Source organism: Oenanthe melanoleuca, chromosome 28, assembly GCF_029582105.1.
Source record: "Oenanthe melanoleuca isolate GR-GAL-2019-014 chromosome 28, OMel1.0, whole genome shotgun sequence".
Taxonomy (NCBI): Eukaryota; Metazoa; Chordata; class Aves; order Passeriformes; family Muscicapidae; genus Oenanthe; species Oenanthe melanoleuca.
In genome coordinates, this window is record NC_079361.1 from 1,716,295 (window position 1) to 1,743,773 (window position 27,479).

At 54.8% G+C, this 27,479-nt stretch overlaps 3 protein-coding genes and 1 long non-coding RNA gene across 8 annotated transcripts in view; 2 read left to right on the top strand and 2 right to left on the bottom strand.

Moving 5' to 3' along the window:
- Nucleotides 1-1,948, top strand: part of DOT1L (DOT1 like histone lysine methyltransferase) — a 72,219-nt gene extending 70,271 nt beyond the window's left edge. For all 5 annotated transcript variants that reach the window (XM_056512843.1, XM_056512841.1, XM_056512839.1 and 2 more), the window contains exon 28: nt 1,251-1,948. In XM_056512843.1, the coding sequence (XP_056368818.1) occupies nt 1,251-1,258 (8 nt within the window). In that variant the 3' untranslated portion in view covers nt 1,259-1,948. The remainder of the gene's footprint in view (nt 1-1,250) is intronic.
- A 7,232-nt stretch (nt 1,949-9,180) lies between these two features.
- On the bottom strand, nt 9,181-16,063 carry PLEKHJ1 (pleckstrin homology domain containing J1). Its single transcript, XM_056512852.1, has 6 exons — nt 15,907-16,063; nt 14,608-14,675; nt 13,557-13,623; nt 11,981-12,071; nt 11,766-11,829; nt 9,181-11,359 (listed from the first exon to the last, which is right to left on the bottom strand). Exons 1-6 carry the CDS (start codon nt 15,998-16,000, stop codon nt 11,294-11,296), a joined length of 450 nt encoding a protein of 149 aa, XP_056368827.1. The 5' UTR covers nt 16,001-16,063; the 3' UTR covers nt 9,181-11,293.
- Nucleotides 16,064-16,088: 25 nt separating this feature from the next.
- SF3A2 (splicing factor 3a subunit 2) lies at nt 16,089-27,285 on the top strand. The gene is made up of 9 exons (XM_056512850.1): nt 16,089-16,161; nt 17,882-18,049; nt 19,898-19,969; nt 20,211-20,257; nt 20,937-21,046; nt 22,136-22,185; nt 22,717-22,857; nt 25,757-25,825; nt 26,813-27,285. The coding sequence occupies exons 2-9, from the start codon at nt 17,924-17,926 to the stop codon at nt 27,143-27,145; spliced, it is 948 nt and encodes a 315-aa protein (XP_056368825.1). The 5' UTR covers nt 16,089-16,161; nt 17,882-17,923; the 3' UTR covers nt 27,146-27,285.
- LOC130264565 (uncharacterized) lies at nt 23,407-23,870 on the bottom strand. Its single transcript, XR_008842483.1, has 3 exons — nt 23,830-23,870; nt 23,681-23,694; nt 23,407-23,638 (listed from the first exon to the last, which is right to left on the bottom strand). It is a non-coding gene; the product is annotated as an uncharacterized LOC130264565 (long non-coding RNA).
- Nucleotides 27,286-27,479: the final 194 nt, after the last annotated feature.

Genomic DNA, 27,479 nt, shown 5'->3' on the forward strand with positions numbered 1-27,479 from the left:
ACAAACCCCTGGTTAGGCTTTGGGGAGCACGTAAGTATTGCCAGGAAAGGGAGGCTGAGGAAGGGCTTTGTGTGCCAGCAGAGAGGGGGCCTGGACAGCCCCAAAGAGGGAGAGAATGGCCATGGAGGAAGGTGGGGATGGTGAGGAGGGGCACTCTGGGGTCTGTGTACAAGGGCAGTGTGAGAGTCTGCTGGAATTACCTGGGACTGAGGCTGTGCTGGACTGGGATCCATCAGGTGTGACAGTCCCTGCCACTGAAACGTTCTGAAAACAGAGGCACAGAAGGGACTTGTAGGAGAGTAGCTGGGTGTCAGAGGTGGGCTGTGGAGCACAGGAGCAGAGCTGATGGTACCAGAGGTGGTTGTGATCCCAAGCCCTGTGACTTGAAGGCAGGTCAGGTATTGGAGCAGTGTTTGGATTTCAGTGAGAACAGATGTGGTCAGTCCTTGAGGAGCCAGGGCTGGAACCAGGAGCTGGGGACTGAAGGAACCTGCTTGGCTTCTGTGGAGCCAGGCTGGAGAGCTGGGGGTGCTCACCTGGAGAAGAGAAGCTCCAGGGAGAGCTCAGAGCCCCTGGCAGGGCCTGAAGGGGCTCCAGGAGAGCTGGAGAGGGACTGGGGACAAGGGATGGAGGGACAGGACCCAGGGAATGGCTGCCACTGGCAGAGGGCAGGGCTGGATGGGATACTGGGCAGGAATTGTTCCCTGGGAGGGTGGGGAGCCCTGGCACAGGGTGCCCAGAGCAGCTGTGGCTGCCCCTGGATCCCTGGCAGTGTCCCAGGCCAGGCTGGACATTGGGGCTGGAGCAGCCTGGGACAGTGGGAGGTGTCTCTGCCAGGGCAGGGAGGGATTGGGATGAGCTTTGAGGTCCCTTCCTGCCCAAGCCTATTAATGATTCATAATCCCTCCCCCACAATAATGATAACAAAACTCAAAGCAGATTAACTTGTACTATAAAAAGGTGAAGTACTGAGGGGGGTGAAATGCTTTTTTTTTTTTACTCTTTTCCTCTCACTTGATGTCAGTTCCATAGGACAGAGTTCAACACAGTCACAGCTTGAAAAGCTGCAGCATTTGGAGGGGCCACATGTCCCTTGGAACATCCATCCTTCCCTCTGATTGGGATTGGGTCAAGATTTGCTCCATCTGAGGAGGTCTTGGAGCAATGTAGGAATGATTGACACATCTAACAACACAGCAGATTTTTGCTTTTTATTTAGATGAGTCTCTTCCTCTCCTCCTGTTGTGCAGGTAACTAGGATTTCTACCTCAACCCAATGTGACCTATGCAAGGACAACGTGGACCAACTTCACTCGGCTTCCACTGAAAGGTGCTCACCTGGCCTGTGCAGGGGTTTCTACTCTCTTACTACTGGACAAAATATAAAAAAAAAACCATAAAAAAGACCTAAACAACAGAGCAAACATTTACTGTGAATCTGAGTAAAAAAAGGAAAAAAGGCAAAAAAAAAAAAAAAAAAAAAAAAAAAGGCAAAAGAAATGCTTAAAGCTCCAGTTTGTATTGTTGATAGTTTAGATAAAGTATTTATCTTTTTTTTAAAGTGAAAACAATTTTGACTTATTTTATTCCACCTAGACTCATAAATACAAATTATTATTATTAAATTCTCTGAATACTAAAGGACTGGCACACCAGCAGAGATGTAAAAGAGCCTCCTCGGTGCTATTTTGTCCGTCAGAACTGTGCCTCTGGTTTGAATCCTTGGTGCTGATTTTGGGGGGTTGACCAATGCCAAACCCAGTGCTTAAAGGTCTGCAGATTATTTATTCCCCTGACTGTTCATATCCCAAAATCCACTTGTTGGCAGCTGGGCTGACAGAGGATTCTCCTCCCTGGGCTTTGGTTTGGGCTGAGCCAGGTGCTTTTGACCTGGGTGGGTTTAGTTGAGTCTGTGGCTAAGGAGGGCCCTGTGCTCCCTCTGGGTGGGCACAGCCCACTCAGGCACAGCTGGAACAGAGAAATCCAAGTCCTGCCCCATCCCAACTACTTCCCTGGGCCATTTGCAGGTGCTGCTGGTGCTGGGGTCACTGTGAATTTTGGTGGCTGGTCTGGGGACGCTCTTGGGCTGCCCTTGCTGTGAGCAGGGTTTGTTCAGCTGTGTGAACAGCTCCCTGGTGCTGCTGCAGCCCTTTCCCCAGCCTTGGCAGGACTCAGCACTGTCCTTCTGTCCTTCTGTCCTTCTGTCCTGCTGCAGGGTTTGCTCAGCTCGTTGTTTTGTCGTTCAAGCACGACGTGTTTCCTTGGTAGGGTTTTGATACTTGACTCTGACCTGGCTTGGCCATGTACATGGATTGACAAGGTGCATTTTGCTTTCATGTTCCTTTGCTTTTGAGTAGGTTCTTGAATTGTAGTTCACAAAAACACCCTGACCTGGCTGCCTGTGCTGCCACTGTCCCCCTGGGGCAGGGACTTGTGTTGTGACTCGGTGTTGTGTGTGCAGGAAGGGCTGATTTTATGGAGCTGTGATGAAATCTTCTAAGTTTCCTATACTTTATTTCCTTTATTTTTAAGTTGTACAATGCACAATGAACTTGTAAAAGCTTATTTATTGAAGTGCACAAAGTGAGGAGGAGAAGGAGGGTCCAGTTAAGTAGAAATCAGGCTGGTCTGAGTTCAGGCCAGGCCAAGCACCAATAAAGGAAACTACAGTAGAAAGGGGATTGCAACAGCAAAATGACTGGAAAAAAAACACATTCAGGCTTTGGAAAACACCTCCCTGCTGACCCTGGTGCTCAGAGGGGCAACACTGTCTTTAAATCCCTTCTGGTGCTCCCTGATGAGTGTCCCACTGCAGCAATTGGGCACTGGCAGGAGCTCCATGGAGCATCCTGGGGTCCCAAACAACTGCTCAGCTCCTGCCTCTGGGTTTGGGGTCACTGGGTCCCTGTGGCCTCCTGCTGCCTGGATCCAGCAGGGCTGGAAGTGTTTGGAGAGGGGGTGAGGGGCTGCAGCAGCTCCCACCCTGCAGGGTTCAGCTCTCTGTGCCTCACCCTGGGCAGGCTCAGGAGAGATTTTGGGCCAAGTGCAGTTTTGTGTTGATTCCTGAGTGTCTTCCATGGGAGCCTCTGTGCAGACTCTGGGGTCTGGCTTTGCCTCCTTATCCCTGGGAAGGCACTGAAAGCCCTGGGGCTATTCTGGGATGTTTTCTGCTTGGTGTGTCCTGCTGAGGGCCTGGCAGCACGAGGAGATCCTGGAAGGGGCAGGAGCTCGGGGTGAGAGGAACATCCAGTAGCTTCTCGTAGGAGCCAAACACAGTGTATGTCCTGGAATCCAGGAGCACAATGTAACCCAGATGTTTTGCAGCTGGGAGTTGGGCAGCTCCAGCTTCTTCCCCAGAACACAGCAGAGTGCTGGGGCCTCTGGAGACTGTCAATGAGTGATTGCTGGAGGGGCAGCAGCCTTAATTAATTTCCTAATTGCCTCTCCCCCATCGTTTATATCTCTGGTGAGAGAGAGAGAGGAGGAAATACAAATAGAAGCTTTTCATCCCTCTGATTTTATCAGATCCTTTCCTGCAAAGGGACCAGGATGTGATGCCCCTTGGGGCTCTTGTGCCTCCCTTCACCTCCAGCCATGGAAATCCAGGAAGAAAACTCAGCTGTCACCCCTTGTCCTGCTCTGCTTGGTGCCCAAGGCACTCACAGGATTCCTGCTGGAGAAGGAACCAACCCCAGATTCCATGGAGCCCTCTGTGCTTCCCAGCCCTGCTGGAGGCCTGGGTCCCCTGTGTCACCTGCTGGTGGCAGTGATGTGCTCTGTGCAGTGCAGGGAGCCAGGGCAGGGCCTGGGCACTGTGTCCTCACAGCTGGACTCTGGAAGGTCTTTTCCAACCTGAACAATTCTATGGTTCCAGGGCCCTTTGGAGCAAAGGCCCTGGGTGAGGAGTTTGTCACCTGCTCTTTGGTGAGTGCTGTGGAAATCCAAGCCTGTCTGTCCCTCAGTGTCACCTCTGGTCACTGCTTTGGTGGCACAGCCCTGGAGTTCACACCCAGCTGTGGCTGAGCCACTGCCAGTGCCCCAGGATTCCTGAGTCTGTCACTCTCCAGATCTCATCCAGGAGGGCCCAAGGGAGCCAGACCAGGAATGGATCTTTGGGATTCCTGGAGAGGGATCCAGCCTGCCTGAGCACCAGCCTGTGCACCAGTGCCTGCTGTTCCCACGTGCTCAATCTGGAGCTGCTCTGGCCTTGCAGTGTCTTCCCCCCAGCCCAGGCCCTGCACTGTTCCTGCTCCTGGCAGCAATTCCCAGCTGGTGCTTCCAGAGGGGCACTGGGGTGGGAAGCCAAGGGGGCAGTTTGGGGCTGGTGCCTCAGCACTGGCTGAGCTGGGAGAGGCTTTTGCCAAGAGATTCCTGGTTTTGTCTTCCCTCTCCCTGAGCTTTTACTGCTTTGCCATGATCTGGGACAAAGCTCAACTTAAAATCGTGGGATCACAGAACATCCTGAGGTGGAAGGGACCTGGAGGCTCGTGGAGTCCAACCCCTGGGCAGTCCCCTCCTGCCCTGTCTGCACTTTGGGAAGAGCTGTCACCTGGCTGAAGGCAGGAGCTGTGGGATCTGATCCATGTGGCCACACTGCTGGAGCACCGAGCCAGAAGCTGAAACCTGTTTGCAATAATTGAAGATCCTCTGGAGCAATCCAAGCCAAACAGTTCCAAAAAAGAGAATTTCTGCTGGTGCTGGGTCCAGTCATTCCAGGGCTGTCACACAGTTCCCCCTCCTTCATGCCCCTGCTGCCAGCAAAGGACCCGCCAGGAAGCAAAAACACATCTTGGAGCCAAAAAAATGGAACTTCCTGAGTGCTGTGCTGAGGAAAACCTGTCCCTGCTGCTAAATGTCAGCCTTGAGGAACAAGACTTGCGTGGGCTCTCCCTTTTTTGGGGATTTGCCACCTCTGGCTCGCCAGGCCCAGTCCCCTGGGAGCCAAAGTGCTGGGAGGGCTCCAAAGGCACTGGACCTAAATTTGGGATTTGCTGCAGATGAGTCATTCAGCAGCAATTCCTCCATCAGCCAGGGGTGTGGGACAGCCAGCAGCTGGATTGCTGAGGGGCAGAGGCTGGTGCAGGGGTGTGCAGGGTCCCTCCATCACCTCAGCTTGGTACAGACCTGGCTCTTCCCTGCAGCAAGGTGTGGATCAGCACAACCAGGGCACATCTTCAGTTCAGTTGTGGCTGCAGTGGGACAGAGGAGAAGCAGCTGTTTAGGGAAGCAGCAGGGGGGCAGCACATCCTTCTGTCCCTGGCATTCTGGGACTGAGCATCATCTCCATCCTCATCAGCAGGAATTTGTGTGTGCTCGACCAGACAGATCAGAAATTCTTGTGCTTCCATCTTTTTTCCTTCCTTCCTGTTGGGGACAGCAGTTTATCTTCCAGTGCAGGCTTTGTGCTGCCCTGCTCTTGGCTGGGGTTTGGCTCTGGGCTCAGCCTGGCCCGGGCGCTGGGATTGTCCCTGTGCCAGGACTGGCTGAGAGTGGGATCACAGCCACAGTCCCTGCAGTCCTGCAGGCAGAAGGTGACATCACTTGGTCATGAATGGATTTACTCATCTCTTTTTGGATCCAGAGATTCCAATCCCCAGGACTTGACACTCCTTAGTGTGAAACTCACCCAGCTCTGGGTCACACTCAGTTCAAGCTGAGTCACTTTCTTCTTTCTTTAGTCAGACTTAATCCTTAAGGAAGTCACTTGAGCAATTGCAGCTTGGCACTGGAGAGGTTTCCAGCCTCATCAACTCTTCCATCCCACCTGGAAACATCTCCAGCATTGCTCCAGGGCTGCCTGGGGCCCTCACCCCACTGGGGACACGTTTCCTTCTGAGACATGTGCAGGGTCACTTCTTCAGCCTTCTTTGGCGGGACTAAATGACCTTTAAAGGTGCTTTCCAATCTTTCCAAACTGTTCTGATTCCCTGTACAGACACATCTGGGAGGAGGTGGGTGAGAGCCAGACCTACCTCACCTGCTGCTCCTGCACCTTCACCCCCGAGCTGTGGGGTACAAGAGTTGGCAGCTCAGGTGCTCCCCACCACAGGGAATTCTCTGCCTGTGCTCAGTTTCCATCTCATCCCAGCCTGTCCCTGGAATTGAGCCTGGATTTCCCTGCTCTGCTGGGCTCCCCTTCCAGGGGAACTCTTTTATTGTCACCATGGACAGGCAGCCTGGGGGTTGGTTCTTGCAGGGATTGTGTGTTCAGAAAGCAGCATCTGCTACCCCCACCTGTTGTTTTTCCACTTGGAAGAGAGTCCAGGCAGAGGAGAGGCCAGGGAGGGGTGGCAGGGACAGTCCCAGCAGTGCAGGCAGAACCCAGCCCTGGCTCGGGGGGGGCACAGCTGCTGCCTGCAGCTCCTCTGGGTCCCTTTGGGTGCCAGCTTGGCACTGGGGATCTGTGGGACATGTGGGACCTGTGCCACCTGTGGGACTTGTGCCGCCTGTGCCACCTGTGCCCTCGGGGTGCTCTGGCTCCCCTGCCCCTCCAGGTGCTGCAGGTTTCTGGCAGAGGAGACTCTGAGCTCTGGGAGCTGTTCTCAGGCTGCTGCTGGTGATTCCCCTCCTGCTCCTCCTTCCCTCCTCAGCTGGGTCTGGAGCTCCCCCAAACCCGGGGCTGCCTGTCCTGGTCCCTGTCCCTGGAGCAGGACTTCCCAGGATTCTGGGATTTCTCCTGTGCTGGTGCTGAGGTGGCTCCTGTGTGACCCATTTGCTTTTGGTGCTGAAATTCTGACCCAGGGTGTGGAAACCTGAGTGTGCTCTGTGTTCTGTCCTGGGTAACTCCACCCCAGAGTTATCCCAACTCCCAGGCGTGGCTGTCATGGAAAATTCTGCTTTTCTTGTTTTGCCTGAGCCAAAAGCACAGAGAGGATTAAGGACTGGGAGCAGGGAGGGCTTTAGACAGGGCTGTGAACCCAAAATCCTTTTGGGGAGCAGAAACTACACAGTGTTTTTGTGAACTATCTTTGCAGCACTGAGGAAAAATCACAGGAATTGGAGTTTTGGGAGCACAGATGTGCAGTCTGTGAATATTTAAAGTCTTACTGGTTTTAAAGGGTTTTTTTCTTCCTTTGTTTGTTGCTTCATTTCCATTTTCCGCTCCAATTGCGGATCAGGTTTTCACTAAAAGCTGCAGTTCCAGTTTCAAAATGTTGTTGTGCCATATTTTATTTATCCTTATACATTATAAATATATAAATATCTATTTAGACTGAATATTGCATTGAAAGATGCTGTTATTGGGAACTTCAGGGTTTAAACCTGAGACAACAAGATTTGGGAAATAATTCTCCAGTAATTTTGCTTTTTGCAAAAAGGTTTGGGAACCTTCCTGAAGAGGCTCCTTGAGTTCTTTTTGGTGTAAAAACAAAATCACATCTGAAAATTCAAAGTTTGATAATGCTAACCCTGAAGTTCTCAGATTTGTGATCCTTTGGTTTTCTCGAGGTACATCTGGTTGCTTTTCTGGTGCAGTCAAATAATTTTTTTAAAGGTTTTGTCTCTGGAGTTATTGAGGAAAAAGGTGGAATGGGTTGATCCATCCTGCTTGGCTTTTTTAACCTATTAATCTTTGAAGTGATCGATTTCCAATTAAAACCCAACTTTTTAGGTCTCTGTTTTACTTAAACTTTTTAGGAGTGAGAGCCTGCCCTCGCTGAGTGGGACTTGGATGGGGAAAGCAGTAGATGATGAGGTTGCTGTTGCTCAGGAATTGATTAGTAAACTTTTAACTACTAATAAAAATCCATTTTTCAATGGATTTTTAGAAAAACCCATTTTCTTAGGACAGTGATATGGGATGTTTCCTAGTGAATAGGAATTAGTTTATATAGTTTAGCCTATTAAACTGAATTATTTAAAATTCAAACTTCCCCTAATTTATCTTTTTTTTTTTTGGTTGTTATTTTTTGGCTTTTTTTTTTATTTTTTTTTTTTTAATACTGGTAAGTTGTCCTGTCATTCCTTTCATTCCTGCCTAGCAGTAGTGTGAATTCTGGTGTGTATATATGTATGTATAATATATATATTTCCACCCAGCCTTTCTAATTCTCCACAATGTAAGAGTTAGTTTTTGCTCCCCTCCTTCCACTTAATTTCTTGTGTCTCCCTTGATTTGTAATTGAAATGATGCTTTGAAGTTTTGTCTTTATATTAAAGTGTCTGTATTTTAATACACCGAGCTCGTGTGGACTTTCACTGCCTCAGCAGGATGGGCTGGAATCAGGAGGGAAATGGGATTTGGGGATTTTGTGGGGGCACAGAGGGACAGGTGGCACCTGCAGCTCTGAGGGTCCCTCTGGGGAGGGACAGCAGGGCCTGGGGAGCTCTGGGCAATCAAGGGACACTGGGGAGTGTCCAGGGAAGGGAACAGAGCTGGGGAAGGGGCTGGAGCACCAGGAGGGGCTGAGGGAGCTGGAAAGGGGCTCAGCCTGGAGAAAAGGAGGCTCAGGGGCCCTTGTGGCTCTGCACAACTCCCTGACAGGAGGGGACAGCCAGGGGGTCGGGCTGTGCTCCAGGAACAGGGACAGGAGGAGAGGGAACAGCCTCAGGCTGGGCCAGGGGAGGTTTGGGTTGGACATGGGGAACATTTCCTGACTGAAAGGTTCGAGAAGCACTGAACAGCCTGGCCAGGGCAGGGGTGGAGCCCCTGGGAGCCTTGGAACAAAGGGTGGATGTGGCACTTGGGGACACGGGGCAGGGTGGCTGTGGCAGTGCTGGGTCATGGTGGGCTCAGTGATTCTTCAGGGGTCTTTTCCAACCTCAATGCTTCTGTAATTCCCAACCCATCCAAGCTTTGTTCCCTTGGAGCCAGCAGTGCAACAAACCCAAAGGCAGCCAGGGCTGTGTTTAAACCACAAACACTTCCTGAGCTCATTCCCTGTAGGATTTAAAACAAGACCCAGTCCCAGCTTCACCCAGAGCCCCCAGCCTGACCCAGCTCCTCTTCCACAGCTTTGGCACCTGCCCCTGCCCTGCTGCAGATAAAACCCGTTGGGTTAGATGAGCTTTAAAGGTTCCTTCCAACCCAGAATATTCTGATTGTATGAAAAAGCCTCTCCAGAGCCCCTTGTGGAGCCACCCCCAGCTGGAGCAGGAATCACTCCTGGTGCCCCTGAGCTGGCTCCAGCCACCCCTCCCAGGGAGGTTTTGGTGTTGTAGAACAGTTCTGACCATCACAGATTAAAACAGAATTTATTGGGAATGTTCACTGTACAACAGAGAAATGGCTTCAGCTGGCTCTAGGGAGCCTGGACCCAGCTGAAGCTGAAACACAACAAGCAAAGTCAGAGTGTGAAAAACGAGCAATTGTCTGTAAATCACCAGCAGTTGATACAGATTTCCAAGTGTATACAAAGTACCATCCTCCCTCCCCAAATCCCACCCGTGTCCCAGCCCTGCCCCACAATGGATCTGAGTCCCTGGGCCTGGCCTGGCCCTGGGAACTCTTCACAGCTTTTGTTGTACATTCAGTTAAGAAATGTCATTGGTGATGAACATTGAAATCAGTGTTGGGCTTTGCTCTTGCTCACCCAACTGTTCCCTGGAACAGCAAACAAAACACCCATTTCTGCAGTGACACTGGAGGGTGGCAGCTCCAGCTGGGGAAAGGTCCAGCAGGAGGCACTGAGAGCAAGGCACAGGTGACACACCTGCTGCAGTGCTGCCAGCCCAGCTGAGAACTCAGCTCTGCTTTGTAAAAATGCAGCCTGGGCAGGATTAAAATGCACTTTGGAGTCATCCAGGGACACTGATTCCCTAAAGCACAGTTCTGTGTGTTCCTGCTTTTAATCCCTGGCTGCTGCTTCCCTGCAGCTGCCATCTGTTGGCAACCCCCCCTGGACTGCTCCCTCCCTGCTGCCCTCGGCTCTTTTGGTCATTTCTGAAGCAAGCACCTGGAATGATTCAAGGGAAAGGGAGTATCTGGGGAGGGAAAAATCTCAGCTTTGAGATTAAAACAAAAGCATCAGTGACAGGTGTCACTCCTGCTACTCAGCTGCATGAGGTAAAGAGGGAACAGCAGGATCCCAAAGGCTGCAGTGTGGGCTCTGCTTTGGGCATGAATTCCCAGCCAAGGAGGAAAAGACCCCAGAATTCCCTTCAATCCCAGCTCAGAGGCTGCTCCACCCCCTCCTCGGGCTGAGCAGCCTGAGGGGAACAACACCCAGAGCTGCAGCTCCCAAAGCCCAGCCCCAGCCCCATTCCTGCTGCCAGAACCTCTGACAGTGACACCTGGGCCCTGCCCAGAGGCTTTTCCTGGGCTGGTTCCAGGAAGCTGCTCTGGCATCACCAACCAGGGTCTGCAGCAGCCCTGGGTGTGGGGAGTGTCCTCCATCCCTCATTTCTGGGCAGTTTTCCTTGGTGCAGCTGCAGCCAGGGCTGATCCTATGGGATGTTATTGCTAATCTTTATCTCTCCTGCAGGAGCTGCAGGACAGGCAGCCCTGGTTCCCTGTGACCTTGGCACAGTTTTTTGGTCTGTCCCTTTGGACAAAGGGGACACAGAGAGGGGAGAAAAGCTGCAGCAGTGGCCCAGGGAATGAAGGGTTAATGCCTGGCTGCAGTCCTGCAGCTCCATCCTCCAGCCAAAGGCAGCAGCTCCTGCCTTTGCCAGCTCCTCCATCTGCCTCTCCTCCCTGGGAAGCTGGAGCTCTGCAGAGCTCTGCAGACAGGCAGAGTGCTCAGGGATCTCTCCCTGTCTTTGTTCCCTCGTGTGCTGCAGCTTTGTTCTTTTGGATGGGTTTATCCAGCCCCCAGGAATTCCAGCACTTGCCCAGGGGAGGGAAAAAAGAGCCCAAAAGGCCATGGCTGCACAGGGGAGCAGATTTCCCTCTCCATCTGAGCTGGAGGAATTCCCACTCCTCCCTGGAGGGGCAGGAGGGGGTTAACCCTGGAGCCCAGGAATCAGTCCCAACATGCTCTTACAGCCAGGAATGAGCCACAGCTCCTGGGACTGCAGGAGGATCCTGAGCCAGGGAAGGCCAGCAGCCCCTCAGGACAGGCAGAGCAGAAGGGCTGGAGCTGCTCAGGAGGCCCCAGCAGGAGCTGGGAGCCCTCAGTCCCCTGCTCATCCCAGGGCTGGGGGCTCTGCCCCCACTGCAGCACCCACAGAGCAGCTCAGCCTCCCCAGCTGGGGAACTGGGAATGTGCAACAAAGTCCCTTAAAAAAAAAAAAAAAAAAAAAGTACAAAACGATTTGGGTAATAAATAAAAGAGTCCTGTGGTCACAGTGGGAGCTGCTGTCCTTGCAGGGCTGGGTGGAGCCAGAGGCAGCTGCAGCCAGGTGAGGGGGGTCACTGCCTGTGGGCTCCCAGCTGGAAACGAGCTTCCTCAGAGATCCCATACTGCTCCAGGGGGTCCTGTGGGAGCACAGGAGGCACCAGTGAGATCAGACAAAGCCCAGCAGCCCTGGGACACACAGGACACACCCAAGGTCCAGGGCAGCCACAGCCACCTCCCTCCCTGGAGCAGGGATGCTCCCAGCACGGGGCAGGAGTGAGCAGCACCTCCAGCCATGGATGTGCCCAGGGCTGCTGTGAACTGTTCCAGAGACCCCCAGAGGCCAGGCCAGCCCAGCTCCAGACCTTGGGCCACCCCAGCACTGGGCTGTGAGCAGCAGCGTGGCAGTGAGCAGCCAGGGAAGGATCCCTGTGGGATCTGGGATCTCCTTCCCACACACAGCCTGGGCAGGACTGGCAGCAACAGCCCCTGCTGCCACCAAACATCAGGCAGCAGCTGAGGAGAGCCCTGCAGGGACTGCCTCACCTTCCCTGTCATCTTCTGGATCTCGTTCCTGTAGAAGATCAGGCTCCTCCTCAGGAACTCGTAGCTGCAGGACAAGAGCAGAGCACGGGGAGGGCTGAGCAGAGCAGGGTGTGGGGAAGTTCCAGATGCTGTTTAGAGCTGGAGGGAAGCTTGTCTGGGACAAGTTCCTGATCCCAGAGCCCCCAGCACTGCCCTGGCTCCGAGGCTCAGCCCACCTGGCTCTCCTGAGTGCCTCGACCCACTCCTGGCACTGCTCCTCCGTGGCACACTCAAAGCAGTATTTCCTCTCTGGCTCCTCGATGAAACCTGCCAGGGACAAGGAAAGGCTCCAGGCAGGTCCTGGCAGAGCTGCTGGTGCTCCCCTGCTCCCCTCCCCAGACTCTGCCAGGCCATAATTAGCAGCTCTGTTAACTAAGATGAGCTGGGAACGACCCTGCAAGCCCAACCTCCAGCCCCTCTCCAGCCCCTGGTGGCTCTGGGTGCCTGGGGCAGCTGCCCACAGCATTTCCCAGCTTAGGGCAGCCAAAAGCAACTTCCCAAACTGAGGGGAACTGAACTGGAGCAGCACAGCCAGATCCAGGACTGACTGCCTGAGGCCCCCTGCAAAGACACCATGGATTTAACTGCAGGTGGGAATCAGCCCTGGGGGAGGAGCTGGGACACCTGCAGGGAGCAGCCACTGGGGAGTCCCTGAGCTGCTGTGCTGGAGGCTCCTGGGGCTGTGGGGATGTGCTCCCACCATGGAGGGCAGGTCCTGCAGCAGCTCCTGTCCCCAGAGCTCTGCTGAGCACACCCTCAGTGCTGCCAAACTCCTGGGCCAGGCTGCAGCAGCAGCTCAGGATGTGCTGTGCACACATCCCAGCACCAGGCACTGCTGGGTTGAACCCTGCTCAGGAATCCTGAGCCACCAGAGCTCCAGAATCCAGCACGTGGTGCTCCAGGCCCAGTGTGTGCAGGCTGCTTGAGCTCCTTGGGAAGCACAGACAGAGCCACAGCTGTGCCTGGCAGCCAGGCCAAAAGATACAGGGATGGCCTTGGAGAAACATCCTGTTATTGTGGCCACATACCTCTGGCAGGGAGAGCTGAGGATCAAAGGCTGCTCCCAGGGGAGCTGGGCCAGCTGCAGCCCTCACAAGGACAGACAGGGGAGGATGGGGCTGGAGCAGCTTTATCTGAGCCTCTCCAGGGCTTTTTTTTATAAAATGCAGCAGCCCAGAACAGATCTGTCAATAACCAAACTCCCCTGCCAGGGATTCCACAGCACCCAGTGGGGTCTGGCTGCTGTTGGTGCTGCTGCCAATCCCACAGGCTGTGCCATGGAGGATCCCTGAGATCCCCTCAGGCACAGTGAGCACAGCTGGCAGCTGAGGAGGGGAAAGGCTGAGGAATTGTTAAAGTTGGAAAAGGCCTCTAAGACCATCAGGTCCAACCATCAGCCCAGCAGCACCAGGCTCAGCACTCACCCCTGTCCAGGTGCCACAGCCAGGCACTTCCTCAACACTCCCAGGAATGGGGACTCCACCACTGCCCTGGGCAGCCTGTGCAGCACTTCCAAACCTTTTTGGTGAGTAAATGCTCCCCAATATCCAACCTAAACCTGTCCTGGGCACTACTTGAGGTTATTTCCTCTCTCCTGTCCCCTGGGAGCAGCAAGGACCCCAGCAAGGAGGGGAGGGCAGAGCTGACCCCACTGGCACCAGAGAAACAGGGAAAAGCAGGAACTGGGCAGTAAAACATTTCCTTTCCCACATGCCACGAGGAAGGACAAAGGGGTGTCCATGCAGCACTCACTGATGGAGAAGATGTTCTCCTCCTCTTTGGTGATCTTGCAGTGCTCCAGCAGCAGAGCTCCAATGGGCTGGAAAACACATGGAGAGAGGGTTGGCTTAACCCACAGTGCCCCCAGCACCCCCAGGCCTTCCCTGGAGCCTTTCAAACAACTTTCACAAGCTGCTGCTACTCTGAAATAATTCAGTCTGATTGCACCTTATTTTGTGTTCCTTTAATTGACATTTTCATGCCAGTCTCACCTGTAGCACTTTGCATTTGTTAATTAGGTGTTAATCACCTCTGCTGGCTCAGGTTCAGCCTGGTCTTTATCACTCTGTGATAGCACAGAAAAACTTTTGCTTTTTAAACCAAAGATGAAACATCTACTGTGAATAACCAACACTGAGCTGTGGAAGGGCTGTCCTGGAGCCTTGCAAGAGGTTAAAAAGCCTGAGGGGAGCTGGAGCAGCTCAGGATGAACAAAAAACCACCTGGTACTACTCAGGGTCATGGGGACAGTGGGTGACACTGGCCATGAGCAAGAGCAACCACAGGAAATCCTTGCCCAAGTGACACAATGTGCCAGAAGCAAATCAGGCAGCAGGGAAGGGATTGAAAACTTGATTTATCTTGTATTTCATAGAACTCTTTGGGCTGGAACCGACCTCAAATCCCATCCAGTGCCACCCCTGCCATGGCAGGGACACCTCCCACTGTCCCAGGCTGCTCCAGCCCCAATGTCCAGCCTGGCCTGGGACACTGCCAGGGATCCAGGGGCAGCCACAGCTGCTCTGGGCACCCTGTGCCAGGGCTCCCCACCCTCCCAGGGAACAATTCCTGCCCAATATCCCATCCAGCCCTGCCCTCTTCTCTGGCAGCCATTCCCTGGGTCCTGTCCCTCCATCCCTTGTCCCCAGTCCCTCTCCAGCTCTCCTGGAGCCCTGCTGAGCTGATGAAAGGTGGGCACTGTTCCAGCTCTGCCCCTGCACCATTCTCCCAGCCCACACAATCCATGCAGAGAAAAAGAAGAAAGAAGGAGGGGACCAAACCCCACCCCAGTCCCAGTCCCTACCTCGGCCTCATCAGTGCGGAAATAGAAGAGGAAATTCACCACGAGCTTCACCAGGCGCTTCTTCAGCACTGCAGGGACGGGGGCAGGGCAGGTTTGGGGGGAGAACTGACCCCACCACAGCACCCTGCCCCCACCCCGGGCTGCCCCCCAACACTCTGAGAGGCCTCAGGGGGACAAAGCCCCTTTGGGAGCAGCTTCTCCAGCAGCTCAGAGCCCAGACAGCAGCAGCTCAGGCACTCCAGAACAGCTGCAGCTGCACAGGTGTCACTCCAGGGGACAAAGTCCAGCAGGTGCCCAGGACAGGGAGTGAGTGCAGCACCCAGGGCCTTGCATGGGAGTGTGCTGGGAGACTTCAGGGACAGCTCCTGAGTCCCAGACCCCAGGACATGGGGATCTCCCAGCCCCAGCACCTCCCTTCACCCCAGGCTGCATCCCACCACTGCTGCTCCCCACTGCCAGCCCTCCCAGTCTGCCTGTCCCCAGTACTCCCAGTCCTGCTCCCCAGCCCTCCCAGTCCTGCCCCCCAGCACTCCCAGTCCTGCCCTGGTTTCCCAGTCTGGATTCTCAATCCTCTCTCCCAGCTCCCCAGTCCCTCTCCAGCCTTTCCCCCAGTAACTCCAGTTGAGATTCTGCAGACAGGGGCCCTCATGTGTTTATCTGGTATTTCACTTTTTGGGCTGGAAGGGACTCAAAGCCCCTCAGTGCCACCCTGCCCTGGCAGGGACACCTCCCACCATCCCAGCCCAGTGTCCAACCGGGCACTGCCAGGGATCCAGTCCTTCCCTGGTGCTACTCCCAGTTTCCCACTTGTGATTCCCCAGTTCCCCCAGTCCCACCAGTACCCCCGGGGCACCCAGGCTCTCTCTCAGTCCCTCCCAGTATCCCCAGTCCCGATTCTGCAGTCGCCCAGTCCTGCCCCCAGTTTCTCACTCGTGATTCTCCAGTATCCTCAGCTCCACCGCCCCAGTTCTCCCAGTCCCTCCTCTCCCTCTTTCCCAGCCCCGATTCTCCAGCACCCCCAGTACTCCCATTCCCTCTCCAGTACCCCCAGTTGTCCCAGTACTCTCAGCCCTGGTTCTCCCAGTACCCCCAGTTCTCCCAGACCCTCCCCAGTAACCCCAGCCCTGATTCTCCAGCACCCCCAGTACTCCCAGTCCCTCCCCAGTAACCCCAGTACTCCCAGTCCCTCCCCAGTACCCCCAGCCCGGATTCTGCAGTACCCCCAGTTCTCCCAGTCCCTCCCCAGCACCCCCAGTCCCCATTCCCCGCTCAGGCCCCCCCTCCGCGCGCTGCCCTCACCGCTGCCCTTCTTGGGGACGCTCATGCGGATCTCGGCCGCTTTCTCTGCGGGCTGCCGGGCCAGGGACAGCAGCTCGCGCTCGTTGTAGCGCATGGCGGGCGCGCCCCGGCCCCGCCCGGGAGCGCCGCCGGAAGCGCCCACAGCGGAACCCGGAAGTGTTGTGCGCGGCACAGGAAGTGACGAGAGCAGTGCCGGAAGTGCACGAGGAGCGGCGGGAGCGCGCGTGCGCCGGGGCCGGAGCGGGGCGCGCGCAGGTACGGGCCGGGGGGAGGGGAACGGGAACGGGAACGGGGCTGGAAACTGGGGAAACTGGAGTGGGAAACTGGGAGAGATTGGTGAGGGGAACTGGGAAACTGGGAGAGATTGGACTGGGAAACTGGGAGAGATTGGTAAGGGAGACTGGGAAACTGGGGAACTGGAGTGGTAAACTGGGAGTGTTGGGTAAGGGGGACTGGGAGAGCTGGGTGAGGACTGGGAGTGCTGGGTGAGGGGGGATTGGGAAACTGGGGAACTGGAGTGGAAAACTGGGAGTGTTGGGTGAAGGGGGACTGGAAACTGGGCCTGGAAAACTGGGAGAGCTGGGTGAGAGGGGACTGGGAATGCTGGGTGAGGGGAACTGAGAGAGATTAGTGGGGGGGACTGGGAAACTGGGTAAGGGGGACTGGGTGTACTGGGTGAGGGGAGACTGGGAGAGATTGGCTGGGGAACTGGGAGTGCTGGGGGAACTGGGGTGGCGGGGCTGGGGGAACTGGAGAGTCACGAGTTGGGGTTGGGAGCTACTGGGAGGATCAGCAGGGCAGAGCTGGGGGCACCTGAGGGGCTCAGAGTGCAGAACTGGGATGGGGTTGCTGGGAAAGTACTGGGAGAGAAGCACTGGGGGAACTGGGTGCCCTGGGTGGGAGGTTTGGGGGTGCTGGAGAATCTGGGCTGGAAAACTGAGGGTGCTGGAGAAGGAAGAACTGGGAGAACTGGGGTGGTGAGGCTGGGGGAAGTGGAGAATCATGAGTGAGAAACTGGGGCAGGACTGGGGGTACTGGGAGCATTGGGAGGGCAGAACTGGGGGTACCTGGGGCCTCCTGACTGCAGAACCAGGACTGGAGTTTCTGGAGGGGGACTGGGAGAACTGGGTGACTTGGGTGGGAGGACTGGGGATACTGGAGAATCAGGACTGGGGGAACTGGGAGATCAGGGGAAGCAGGACTGGGGATATTTGGGGGGCCTCAACAGGAGAATCAGAACTAGAGTTAGACAAGAGGGACTGGGAATGAGGCATTGGGAGAACTGGGTGCTCTGGGGTACTGGGGAATCCAGGCTGGGAAACTGGGGGTAGGATCAGGACAGGACTGGGAGAACTGGGCAGCCTGGGGTGGTGGGGCTGGGAGAACTGGAGAATCACAAGTGGGAGACTGGGATAGGGCCAGGGGAGGATTGGGAGGATTGGGAGGAGTACCTGAGTGGGAGCCAGTGGGCTTGAACTGGAGAATCAGGACTGGAGTTACTGGGGAAGAGACACTGGGAGAACTGGGTGCTCTGTGGGGAAGGATTTTGGGAAGGGTCTCTGTGTGGGGAGGTCTGGGGGGAGCTCTGACCTTGCTGAGGGCAGGGGGGACTCAGGACCCCACCTGGGGTTTGGGGACACTGCTCGGGGGGCTTGGGGGGCTCTGACCCTCCCACGGTGGGGCTGCTGAGCCTTGGGGGGTGTTGGGGATGTGGGGCAGCACCAGACCTGCTGCTGGGGAGGGGAAGCTCCTGTTGGGGGTCTCAGGGCGCCTCTGGCCTCGCTGGGCTTGGGAGTTGCTGAGGAGATGGGAAGGGCTCCGGGGGGAATTTTGGGATCCTTGTACTCCAGTTGGCTGAGATAGTGGTGCTGGGAGTGCTCCATGTGGGGTGTCATCCCCATCCTCTCTGCCAGGGCCAGGGTGAACAGTTCTGTGCTTCAGTTATCCCTCACCCTGCTGTCCCTGCTTCCCACAGACCCCATTTCTCCGGGAGCAGTGAAGCCCAGCCGTGCCCACCATGGATTTCCAGCACCGCCCCGGGGGCAAAACGGGCAGCGGGGGCGTGGCCTCGGCCTCGGAGAGCAACCGCGACCGGCGGGAGCGCCTGCGGCAGCTGGCGCTGGAAACCATCGACATCAACAAGGTGGGGCCGGGGGCTGCCTGGGCACCGGGGTCTGCCTGGGCACCGGGGGCTGCCGTGGGGACACCGGGGTCTGCCATGGAGACACTGGGGTCTGCCTGGGCAACGGGGTCTGCCATGGGGACACTGGGGTCTGCCATGGATACACTGGGGTCTGCCATGGATACACTGGGGTCTGCCATGGATACACTGGGGTCTGCCATGGATCCACAGGGGTCTGCCATGGATCCACAGGGGTCTGCCATGGAGACACTGGGGTCTGCCATGGATCCACAGGGGACTGCCATGGAGACACTGGGGTCTGCCATGGAGACACTGGGGTCTGCCATGGGAGACACTGGGGTCTGCCACCCCTTGGGTACACAGGGGTCTGCCACTCCTTGGATCCTCTGGGGTCTGCCATGGATCCTCTGGGGTCTGCCACTCCTTGGATACACTGGGGTCTGGCTGGAAGGGAATGAGACACCTCCCACCATCCCAGGCTGCAGGGGAGCAGGAAATAGGAGTGCCCTGTAGAGATGATTGGTTAGCAAAAGATGCTAAGCATGTAGAAACTGTAGGTGAGACTGAAATGAAAGTGGCTGGAGAGCAGCAATGTGGATGCCTGAAGGTCTTCTCCCTTTGGTAAGATAATGCCAGTTGCTGCAAACATAGCAAAGAGCAGCAGAGACCCTCTCCTGGCATGGCAGGAAGGGTCCAAGATAAGAATGACAGGAAGGGTCCAAGATAAGGTTTAGAGATAAGAAAGTAGTAAAACATGGTAATGTAGCCATTCCTGTAGGTTGTATGTAAATGTTAAAGAATTTGTATCTTGTACTAGGTTGGTTAGTGAAAGACTAGAATGTCCAAGATAGAAGGAGATTTAAGGCTTTGTAAAAGGAGACCACACTCTCTTGCTCTCACACCCTCAGACACCCTCTGTCTCTCTTGCTCTTGTCCCTGCACACCTCACCCTTGCTTTGCCCCCTTTCTTATTTAACTCCTCTGGGCCTGTTTGAGCAGCATCTGGCAGCTCCCAGCTGAGCCCTTTTCACCCACTTTAATAAACTGCAAACTTCAAGACCAGAATATAGAGAGCACCTGAGTTTGTCCTGACCACCATCCACCACCAGCTCCTACACCAGCCTCAATGTCCAGCCTGGCCTTGGGCACTGCCAGGGATCCACAGCTGCTCTGGGAAATCCATGCCAGGGCCTCCCCACCCTTACAGCCAAGAATTTCCTCCCAGTATCCCATCTGAAGCTGCTTTTGGTCTGTTTGAAGCCATTCCCTTTTCCAAAGTCTCTCTCCAGCTCTCTAGGAGTCCCTTTAGGCTCCATGCTCACCCCAGAGCCTTCTCATCTCCAGGCTGAGCTGTGGGTTGGGTTTAGATACTTCTGTTTCTGGGCATGTGGGGGAATAAAGAGTATTTGGGACTCAGTGACAGGGAGGTGCCATCTCTTGTGTATCCACCTATTTCCATTCTCCTGAGGGCTGGTTTGGGTTGTGATTCCTGCTGCAGTCAGGAATTCTGTCACCAATCACACAGCTACTGTTGGTTCTCTCTGTTTCCTCCTCATAAAGCTCTTTTGTGCTGTTAATTTAAAATCTGAGCTCAGCTACAGGATCCTAGGATATCCTGAGTGGGAGGGGCCCTCAGAGATCATCAGGCCCTGCCCAGAGTCCCCAGCAGCCCCACCCTGAGCATCCCTGAGAGCGCTGTCCTGCAGCTCTGGCAGCCTTGGGACCATCCCCTGGGGGGCCTGGGCAGTGCCCAGCACTCCCTCCAGTGCAGAACTCTGCAGTATGTTGCTTATTCTCTTGCTTTGCCAATGGATTTTGCTCATAACTTCTCAATCATTCTTTTCCCAGGATCCCTATTTTATGAAAAATCATCTGGGCTCCTACGAGTGCAAGCTTTGCCTGACGCTGCACAACAACGAGGTGAGGCAGCCCTGCCTGTCTGATCCTGCAGCAGCAGCACCTGGGCAGTGAGGGACATGAGGGGAGGTCAGACCTGCCAGTGTGGCAGCAGCACACTGAGAGCAGTCTGCAGTTCTGCAGTGAGAGTGCTCTGTGCTGAGGATTCAAACAGCCTTGTCAGGGTGTGATGCAATCTCCCTGTGAGTGACAGGGATGTTTCAGTCATGGCTTCATTTAACTTCTACCTTGCTTTTTATTTCAGGGCAGTTACTTAGCACATACCCAGGGGAAGAAGCATCAGACCAATTTGTAAGTCATCCTCTAGCATAACTTTATTCTCCATTACTGAAGTACTTTAATCTTGTGATGCTGGAGATCTTTAACTCCACTGCTCTCTGATTGTTCTTTTACTGTGGTTCCTCATGCAGCCAGGAGGCACAGCCTGGATCTGCTTTAAAAATGCTGCTGGAAATCTCCATTTGAGGCTAAAGTTCAAATCCAGGTGTCAAATTTCTGAAGGAAGATGAAGAAGGAGGTTTAAAAGCAAATTGTCTGAGTCTAGTTAGAAGGACTCTGCCTGCCAGAGCTCCAGGAGTGTTTGGGCAGTGCTCTCAGGGATGCTCAGGGTGGGATTGTTGGGGTGTGTGCAGGGCCAGGGGTTGGATTTGGTGATCCCTGTGGGTCCTTCCAACTCAGGACATTCCAAGATTCTGTGATCTGGATTTCTCCATACTTTGGAGAAGTTTGTAAGTTTTATTTTAAGGAATCCAGTTTGCTTTGCTTTATCTGAGGTTTGGCTTGAATCCATCAGTGGAGCCTGGGTGGATCAGATGGTTGAGTGACAGCCTTTAGCTAGAGGGAGGATGGGGAAGGGAAGGAGGTTTTCCTGACATGATTCCTGTGAAATCTGTGCTGAGGGATTCAAACTGTTCCTGGGCATCCTTTAGAAACAAGGGCAGGTACCTGAAATTCTGAAATGACTCCCCAGGGCCCGACGAGCTGCCAAGGAAGCCAAGGAAGCCCCTGCCCAGCCTGCCCCAGAGAAAGTCAAAGTGGAAGTGAAGAAATTCGTGAAAATTGGGCGCCCAGGCTACAAAGGTGAGTCTGGGGTGCTCAGGAGGTCCCTGATGGGCAGGGCCTGCAGTGGGATGTGAATTATTCATCAGCCTTTTGAGCAGCTCTGCCCATCAATAAGATATGGGCTCCTCCTGGAGTCCTTTTATTGTTGAAATTGCTCATGGAACATCTCTGTTGCTGCCAGGCAGGGAGAACCACTTTAATAATAGATGTTTGTGTCTCAGGCTGCCAGGGAGATGATGGCATTTCATCTCTGCTTCTCTTGTGCTGCAGCACCTTTCATTAATGCTGTAAATCACTCACTCTGTGCAGAGCTCATGGGGTTTTTTCTGAAATCCCATCATTTTGGCCTTCAGTACAAAATTTGGCTTTTTACTCTTACCAGTGCTTTGCCCCACAGCAGCTGAACTTCAGTAGAGGAGAATGATGGAATAATTTAGGTTGAAAAATACTTTTAACATCATTGAGTCCAGCAGTAAACTTAGCACTGCCATGGCCACAACTAAAGCATGTCCCCAAACATCCACAGAAGTTTTAACACTTCAGGGATGCTGATTCCTGGGCAGCCCCTTCCAATGCTTTACAGTCCTTTCAGGGAAGGAATTTTCCCAGTATTCAACTTAAATCTGGCCCTGAGGCTGTTCCCTCTCCTCCTGTCCCTGTTCCTGGAGCACAGCCCGACCCCCCGGCTGTCCCCTCCTGTCAGGGAGTTGTGCAGAGCCACAAGGGCCCCTGAGCCTCCTTTTCTCCAGGCTGAGCCCCTTTCCAGCTCCCTCAGCCCCTCCTGGTGCTCCAGCCCCTTCCCCAGCTCTGTTCCCTTCCCTGGACACTCTCCAGCCCTCAGTGTCCTTCTTAGGGTGAGGGGCCCAAACCTGCCCACAGCAGTGACACAATCCCAGCCTGGTTTGGGTTAGAAGGGACCTTAAATCTCATCCAGTGCCACCCCTGCCATGGGCAGGGACACCTTCCACTGTCCCAGGCTGCTCCAAGCCCTGTCCAAATCTTGTAATATTTAATTATTGGAAACTTTGTGTGTTCCCCATAGCAGATTAATGCTGCTCTCACCCTGCTGGAGGATATTCTCAGCTTTCTTATTTTTTTTTTTTATAGTTACCAAACAGAGAGATCCAGAAACAGGCCAGCAGAGCCTTCTCTTCCAGGTAAGTCAGGGTTAAAACTCCCCTTGTCAGGGTTTTCCAGGTAAAACTGTTGCTAAATGAGCAGTTCTTTGCAGGATCCATGAGATCAATAATAATAAGGAGGCCTTATCTTCTTGGTTTGTGTTGAGCAAATCCCTGAGCTCAGCTGTGGTGGGAGAGCAATGTGTAGTGTGAGGTGGAATGAGATCCCAGAATCCCAGGATAGTTTGGGCTGGAAGGAACCTTAATTCTCTATTTCCAATCCCCTGTGATGGGCAGGGACACCTTCCATGAGATAAACTTGCTCTAACCTGGCCTGGGACACTTCCAGGCCCTCCCCAGCCTCACAGGGAGCAGCTCCTTCCCAATATCTCTCCCAAATTTCACCTTTTTCAGTTTTCAGCCCAAACCATTCTGGGATTCTCAGCCCTTTCCTCCGCTCTGTGTTTCCTCTGTCCTGGGGATTGCTCTGGGTGTGCCCCACGCTGGGGAATGTGTTTGGAGCAGAGCTGGGGGTGCAGAGGGGTTGCTGATGCTGCCCTGCCCCCCCAGATCGATTACCCTGAGATAGCTGAGAGCATCATGCCCCGGCACCGCTTCATGTCTGCCTACGAGCAGCGCATCGAGCCCCCGGACCGGCGCTGGCAGTACCTGCTGATGGCAGCCGAGCCCTACGAGACCATCGCCTTCAAGGTGGGGCTGGGGGGAAATCCTGCCAGGGGAAACCTGCCAGGGGAAACCTGGGGGAGAAATCCTGGGAGAGAAAACCTGCTAGGGGAAACCTGGGAGGGGAAACCTGGCAGAGAAATCCTGGGAGGGGAAACCTGGGAGGGGAAACCTGGGAGGGGAAACCTGGGAGGGGAATCCTGGGAGAGAAATCCTGGGAGAGAAATCCTGGGAAACCTGGGAGAGAAAACCTGGGAAACCTGTGAGGGGAAACCTGGCAGAGAAATCCTGGGAGAGAAAACCTGGGAAACCTGGGAGAGAAATCCTGGGAGAGAAAACCTGCCAGGGGAAACCTGGCAGAGAAATCCTGGGAGAGAAAACCTGCCAGGGGAAACCTGGGAGAGAAATCCTGGGAAACCTGGGAGGGGAAACCTGGGAGAGAAAACCTGGGAAACCTGGGAGGGGAAACCTGGCAGAGAAATCCTGGGAGAGAAATCCTGGGAAACCTGGGAGGGGAAACCTGGGAGAGAAATCCTGGGAGAGAAAACCTGCCAGGGGAAACCTGGGAGAGAAATCCTGGGAAACCTGGGAGGGGAATCCTGGGAGAGAAAACCTGCCAGGGGAAACCTGGGAGAGAAATCCTGGGAGAGAAATCCTGGGAGAGAAATCCTGGGAAACATGGGAGGGGAATCCTGGGAGAGAAATCCTGGGAATCCTGGGAGAGAAAACATGGGAGAGAAAACCTGCCAGGGGAAACCTGGGAGAGAAATCCTGGGAGATAAAACCTGGGAAACCTGGGAGGGGAAACCTGGGAGAGAAAACCTGGGAGGGGAATCCTGGGAGAGAAAACCTGCCAGGGGAAACCTGGGAGGGGAAACCTGGGACACCTGGGAGAGGAAACCTGGCAGAGAAATCCTGGGAGAGAAATCCTGGGAGGGGAAACCTAGGAGAAAAATCCTGGGAGAGAAAACCTGCCAGGGGAAACCTGGGAGAGGAAACCTGGGACATCTGAGAGAGGAAATGTGGGAGAGAAGTCCTGGGAAACCTGGCAGAGAAAATCTGGGAAACACGGGAGAGGAAACATGGGACACCTGGGAGAGGAAACCTGCCAGGGGAATCCTGGGACATCTGAGAAAGGAAACGTGGGAAACCTGGGGAACCTGGGAGAGGAAACGTGGGAAACCTGGGAGAGAAAATCTGGGAAACCTGGGAGAGGAGACCTGGGAGAAAAATCCTGGGAAACATGGGAGAGAAATCCTTGGAGAGGAAGCCTGGAAAACTTGGGAGAGGAAATGTGGGAAACCTGGGAGAGGAAACCTGCCAGGGGAAGCCTGGGAAACCTGGGAGAGGAATCCTGGGAAACCTGGGACAGAAATCCTGGCAGAGAAAACCTGGGAAAGGAAACCTGGGAGAGATATCCTGGGAGAGAAATCCTGGGAAATCTGGGAGAGAAAACTTGGGAAACCAGGCAGAGGAAACCTGGGAAGTCTGGGAGAGTTCCCTTCCTGCCTTTGCCAGGTCAACAGAGGGGATTGTCCTGCTCTGCTCTGCACTGGTGTCAGGAAAATTAATCCACAACCACCAGAGGTTTATGTCCAAAACGGAGACAGAGGAGTTCTGTAACTTTATTTGAATAAAGGGAGAGGCCATGGGGCATTCCCCTGGGGTCTCTCATATCTTTGGAGGACACTGCCTCCCTTTTTACCCCAATTTCCCTCTCTTACTCCATGGGCTGAGGTACTTGAGAGGTCCAGACTTCCCAGAACCCTGATACCTGAGATACCCCTCTAATGTACAACCCTCCCTTTTATTTTTTAATTCTTATAGAAGTCATGGTTTTTCCTCATTGCTTCTTTCATCTTTCAATATCCAATTTCATTTATCAGCAAACCTGCAGTTTGTAAGAGCAAATATCTTTTTTTCCATTCACCAATCAATGGAATCCTTCCCATTGTTTCTTTTATCTCTCAGTGCTGGTTTTACCTACCAGCAGACCACAGCTTGTTTGTAAAGACAAATCCCTCCTTGCTCTCACTGGGGTGGCCTCACCATCCCTGTTGTGTGTGGTCACTGGAATGTCAGAAGGATATTGATCCATTAGAGAGTGTCCAAAGGAGGGACCCGGAGCTGGGGAAGGGCTGAGGAGCAGCTGAGGGCACTTGGCTCGTTCAGCTGGAGCAGAGGAGACTGAGGGGAGACTCCTCGGGGGCTGCAGCTCCTGCCGAGGGAAGGCAGAGGGGCAGGGGCTGAGCTCTGCTCTGGGACAGGGCCAGGAGCCCAGCAAGGGCTGGAGCTGTGTCAGGGCTGGCATGGAGCTCAGGGAAAGGTTCTTCCCCCCGAGGGTGCTGGGCACTGCCCAGGCTCCCCAGGGAATGGTCCCCAAGGCTGCCAGAGCTGCAGGAGCGTTTGGACAGCGCTCTCAGGGATGCTCAGGGTGGGATTTTGGGGGGTCAGGGGGTCACTGATCATCCATGAGGGATCCAGCTCAGGATATTCTGGATTAATTCCTGCAGAACCTTCTGATGTCTGTGCTGACCCTCAGGAATTAAAGGAGTGGGAGGGGGGCTCAGGACAACGTGGCTGGAAGTCATTAAAGCCCACTGAGGTTTGCTGGAGGACTCTGGCAGGAAAACCAGACTGTGCTGAGCTCTGGGGAGCTGTGAATTCCCAGTGTCTGGCACAGACAGACAGGAGCCTCCTGGGCTTCACTCCTCAGCCTCTGTGCAGATGTTCAGGGAGGGATTTTTGCTGGTTGTCCTTGACTGATAGGGAAGTAACTTAATTCTTTCCTGCCCCCACCTCTGTCTAATAACAGCCCTGCAAGGCCTGGAATAACTGTGCTTATCTCACAGGCTCTGGGGCTAAAAAGGGCCTTTGAGCTAATCTGGTGCTGCTAAGAATAGCTCTGTGTTCTCTTTTGGTGCAGGTGCCAAGCAGAGAAATTGATAAAGCAGAGGGAAAGTTTTGGACTCACTGGAACAGAGAAACCAAACAGGTAACTGAGCTTTGTAATGTCTGTCCTTAAGGAGAGCAGAGCAACTTGAGACAGTGACAGTTGTGCCCTGCTGCCTCTGATGTTCAAATCTCCATTCCCTCAATGCACCTGTGCAGTGAGAGCTCCTGACAGAGATCCTCCTGTGTGGGATCTTGGAGAGGATTGAATTTCTGGCAGCAGCAGCAGCAGGATGGGGCATAAATATCCAGAGAAAAGGAGGCTCAGGGGGGCCCTTCTTCTTCTTACAACTCCCTGACAGGAGAGCGCAGCCAGATGGGTCAGGCTCTGCTCCCAGGGAACAGGAGAAAAGACCAGAGGGAACAGCCTCAGGCTGTGCCAGGGGAGGTTTAGGCTGGAGATGGTTTCAGTGAAGGAATTTTCCCATTGCCAGGCATTGGAACAGGCTGCCCAGGGCAGTGGTAAAGGCACCATCCCTGGAAGTGTTTGTGGGTTTGGTTTAGGGGTGAATGTGCTGCTGTTGCTGGGCTGATGGCTGCACTTGTTGATCTTAGGTTAGAGTTAGGCTTGGCTTTTCCCACCCTAATGGTCTATGAGAAATGTGCAGCACTGGGTGCTGTGCATAGCTCTGTGCCCTGTGCTCCCTGCACACACTCCTGAGGGAGCCTGGGGCTGTGGCAGCAGGGGACAGTGCCTGGGGGGTTCCCAGAGGGGTTAAAACCTGGGGCAGCCCTGGCACCAGTCACAGCTGCTGCCAGGCTGGGGCATCTGGGGGCACAGGAGGGGCCTGAGCTGAGCCCTGGGGCAGAGAGCAGCTCCTGTGTGCTGGCAGAGCTGTCAGCAGGCGCTGGGCACTGCCCAGGCTCCCAGGGAGTGGTGCCAAGGCTCCAGGAGCGTTTGGACCCTGCTCTGAGGGATCAGGGGGGGATTGTGGGGGGGCTGGGCTGATGATCCCTGTGCGATCCAGCCCAGGATTCTCTCAATCTGTGATTAATTGTTCCTTTCTCTCTGCTTTCCTCCCACTCCCAGTTCTTCCTCCAGTTCCACTTCAAGATGGAGAAGCCCCCAGCCCCCCCAAACCTCCCCCCAGGGCCCCCCACCGTCAAGCGGCCGCCGCCCCCTCCCCTGATGAACGGGCTGCCCCCACGGCCCCCCCTGCCCGACTCCATGCCCCCCCCTCCCCCTGGGGGCATGGCCCTGCCCCCCATGCCCCCCTCTGGGCCGGTGCCACCCCCCCCAGTGCCCCCCCAGCTGCCCCCAGCCCCCGGGGTGCCCCCCCCTGCTCCCCTGCCCCCCATGATGCGGCCGCCGCTCCCCACCGAGGGCCCGGGCACCATCCCCCCTCCCCCTCCCTCCAACTGAAGCCCCTCCTGGACTCCATCCCCTGGGATTTGTGTCTTTTTATCTGCAGCTCACCCCCAGTTCAGGGAACAGTTCCTTTTTGTATGTCTGGAAACCTGGCTGAATTCTGGAGGTTCATTAAAGGTTTTGGATTTTCCTTCCCCTCTGCTTTCCTGTGCTGCTCTGGGCTCCCTCTCCTCACCCCTGACATGCAGGGAGCATTCCAGGCCGGTTGTATTTGGAAATTCTCCAAAGAGGAGGCAAAATTGGGAATCTCAAGGCTCCCCTCTCCTGACTGGATATCTCCATCAGTTGTCTTGGCCTGAGGTATTCCCCCTAGGCTGGGGGATACCCC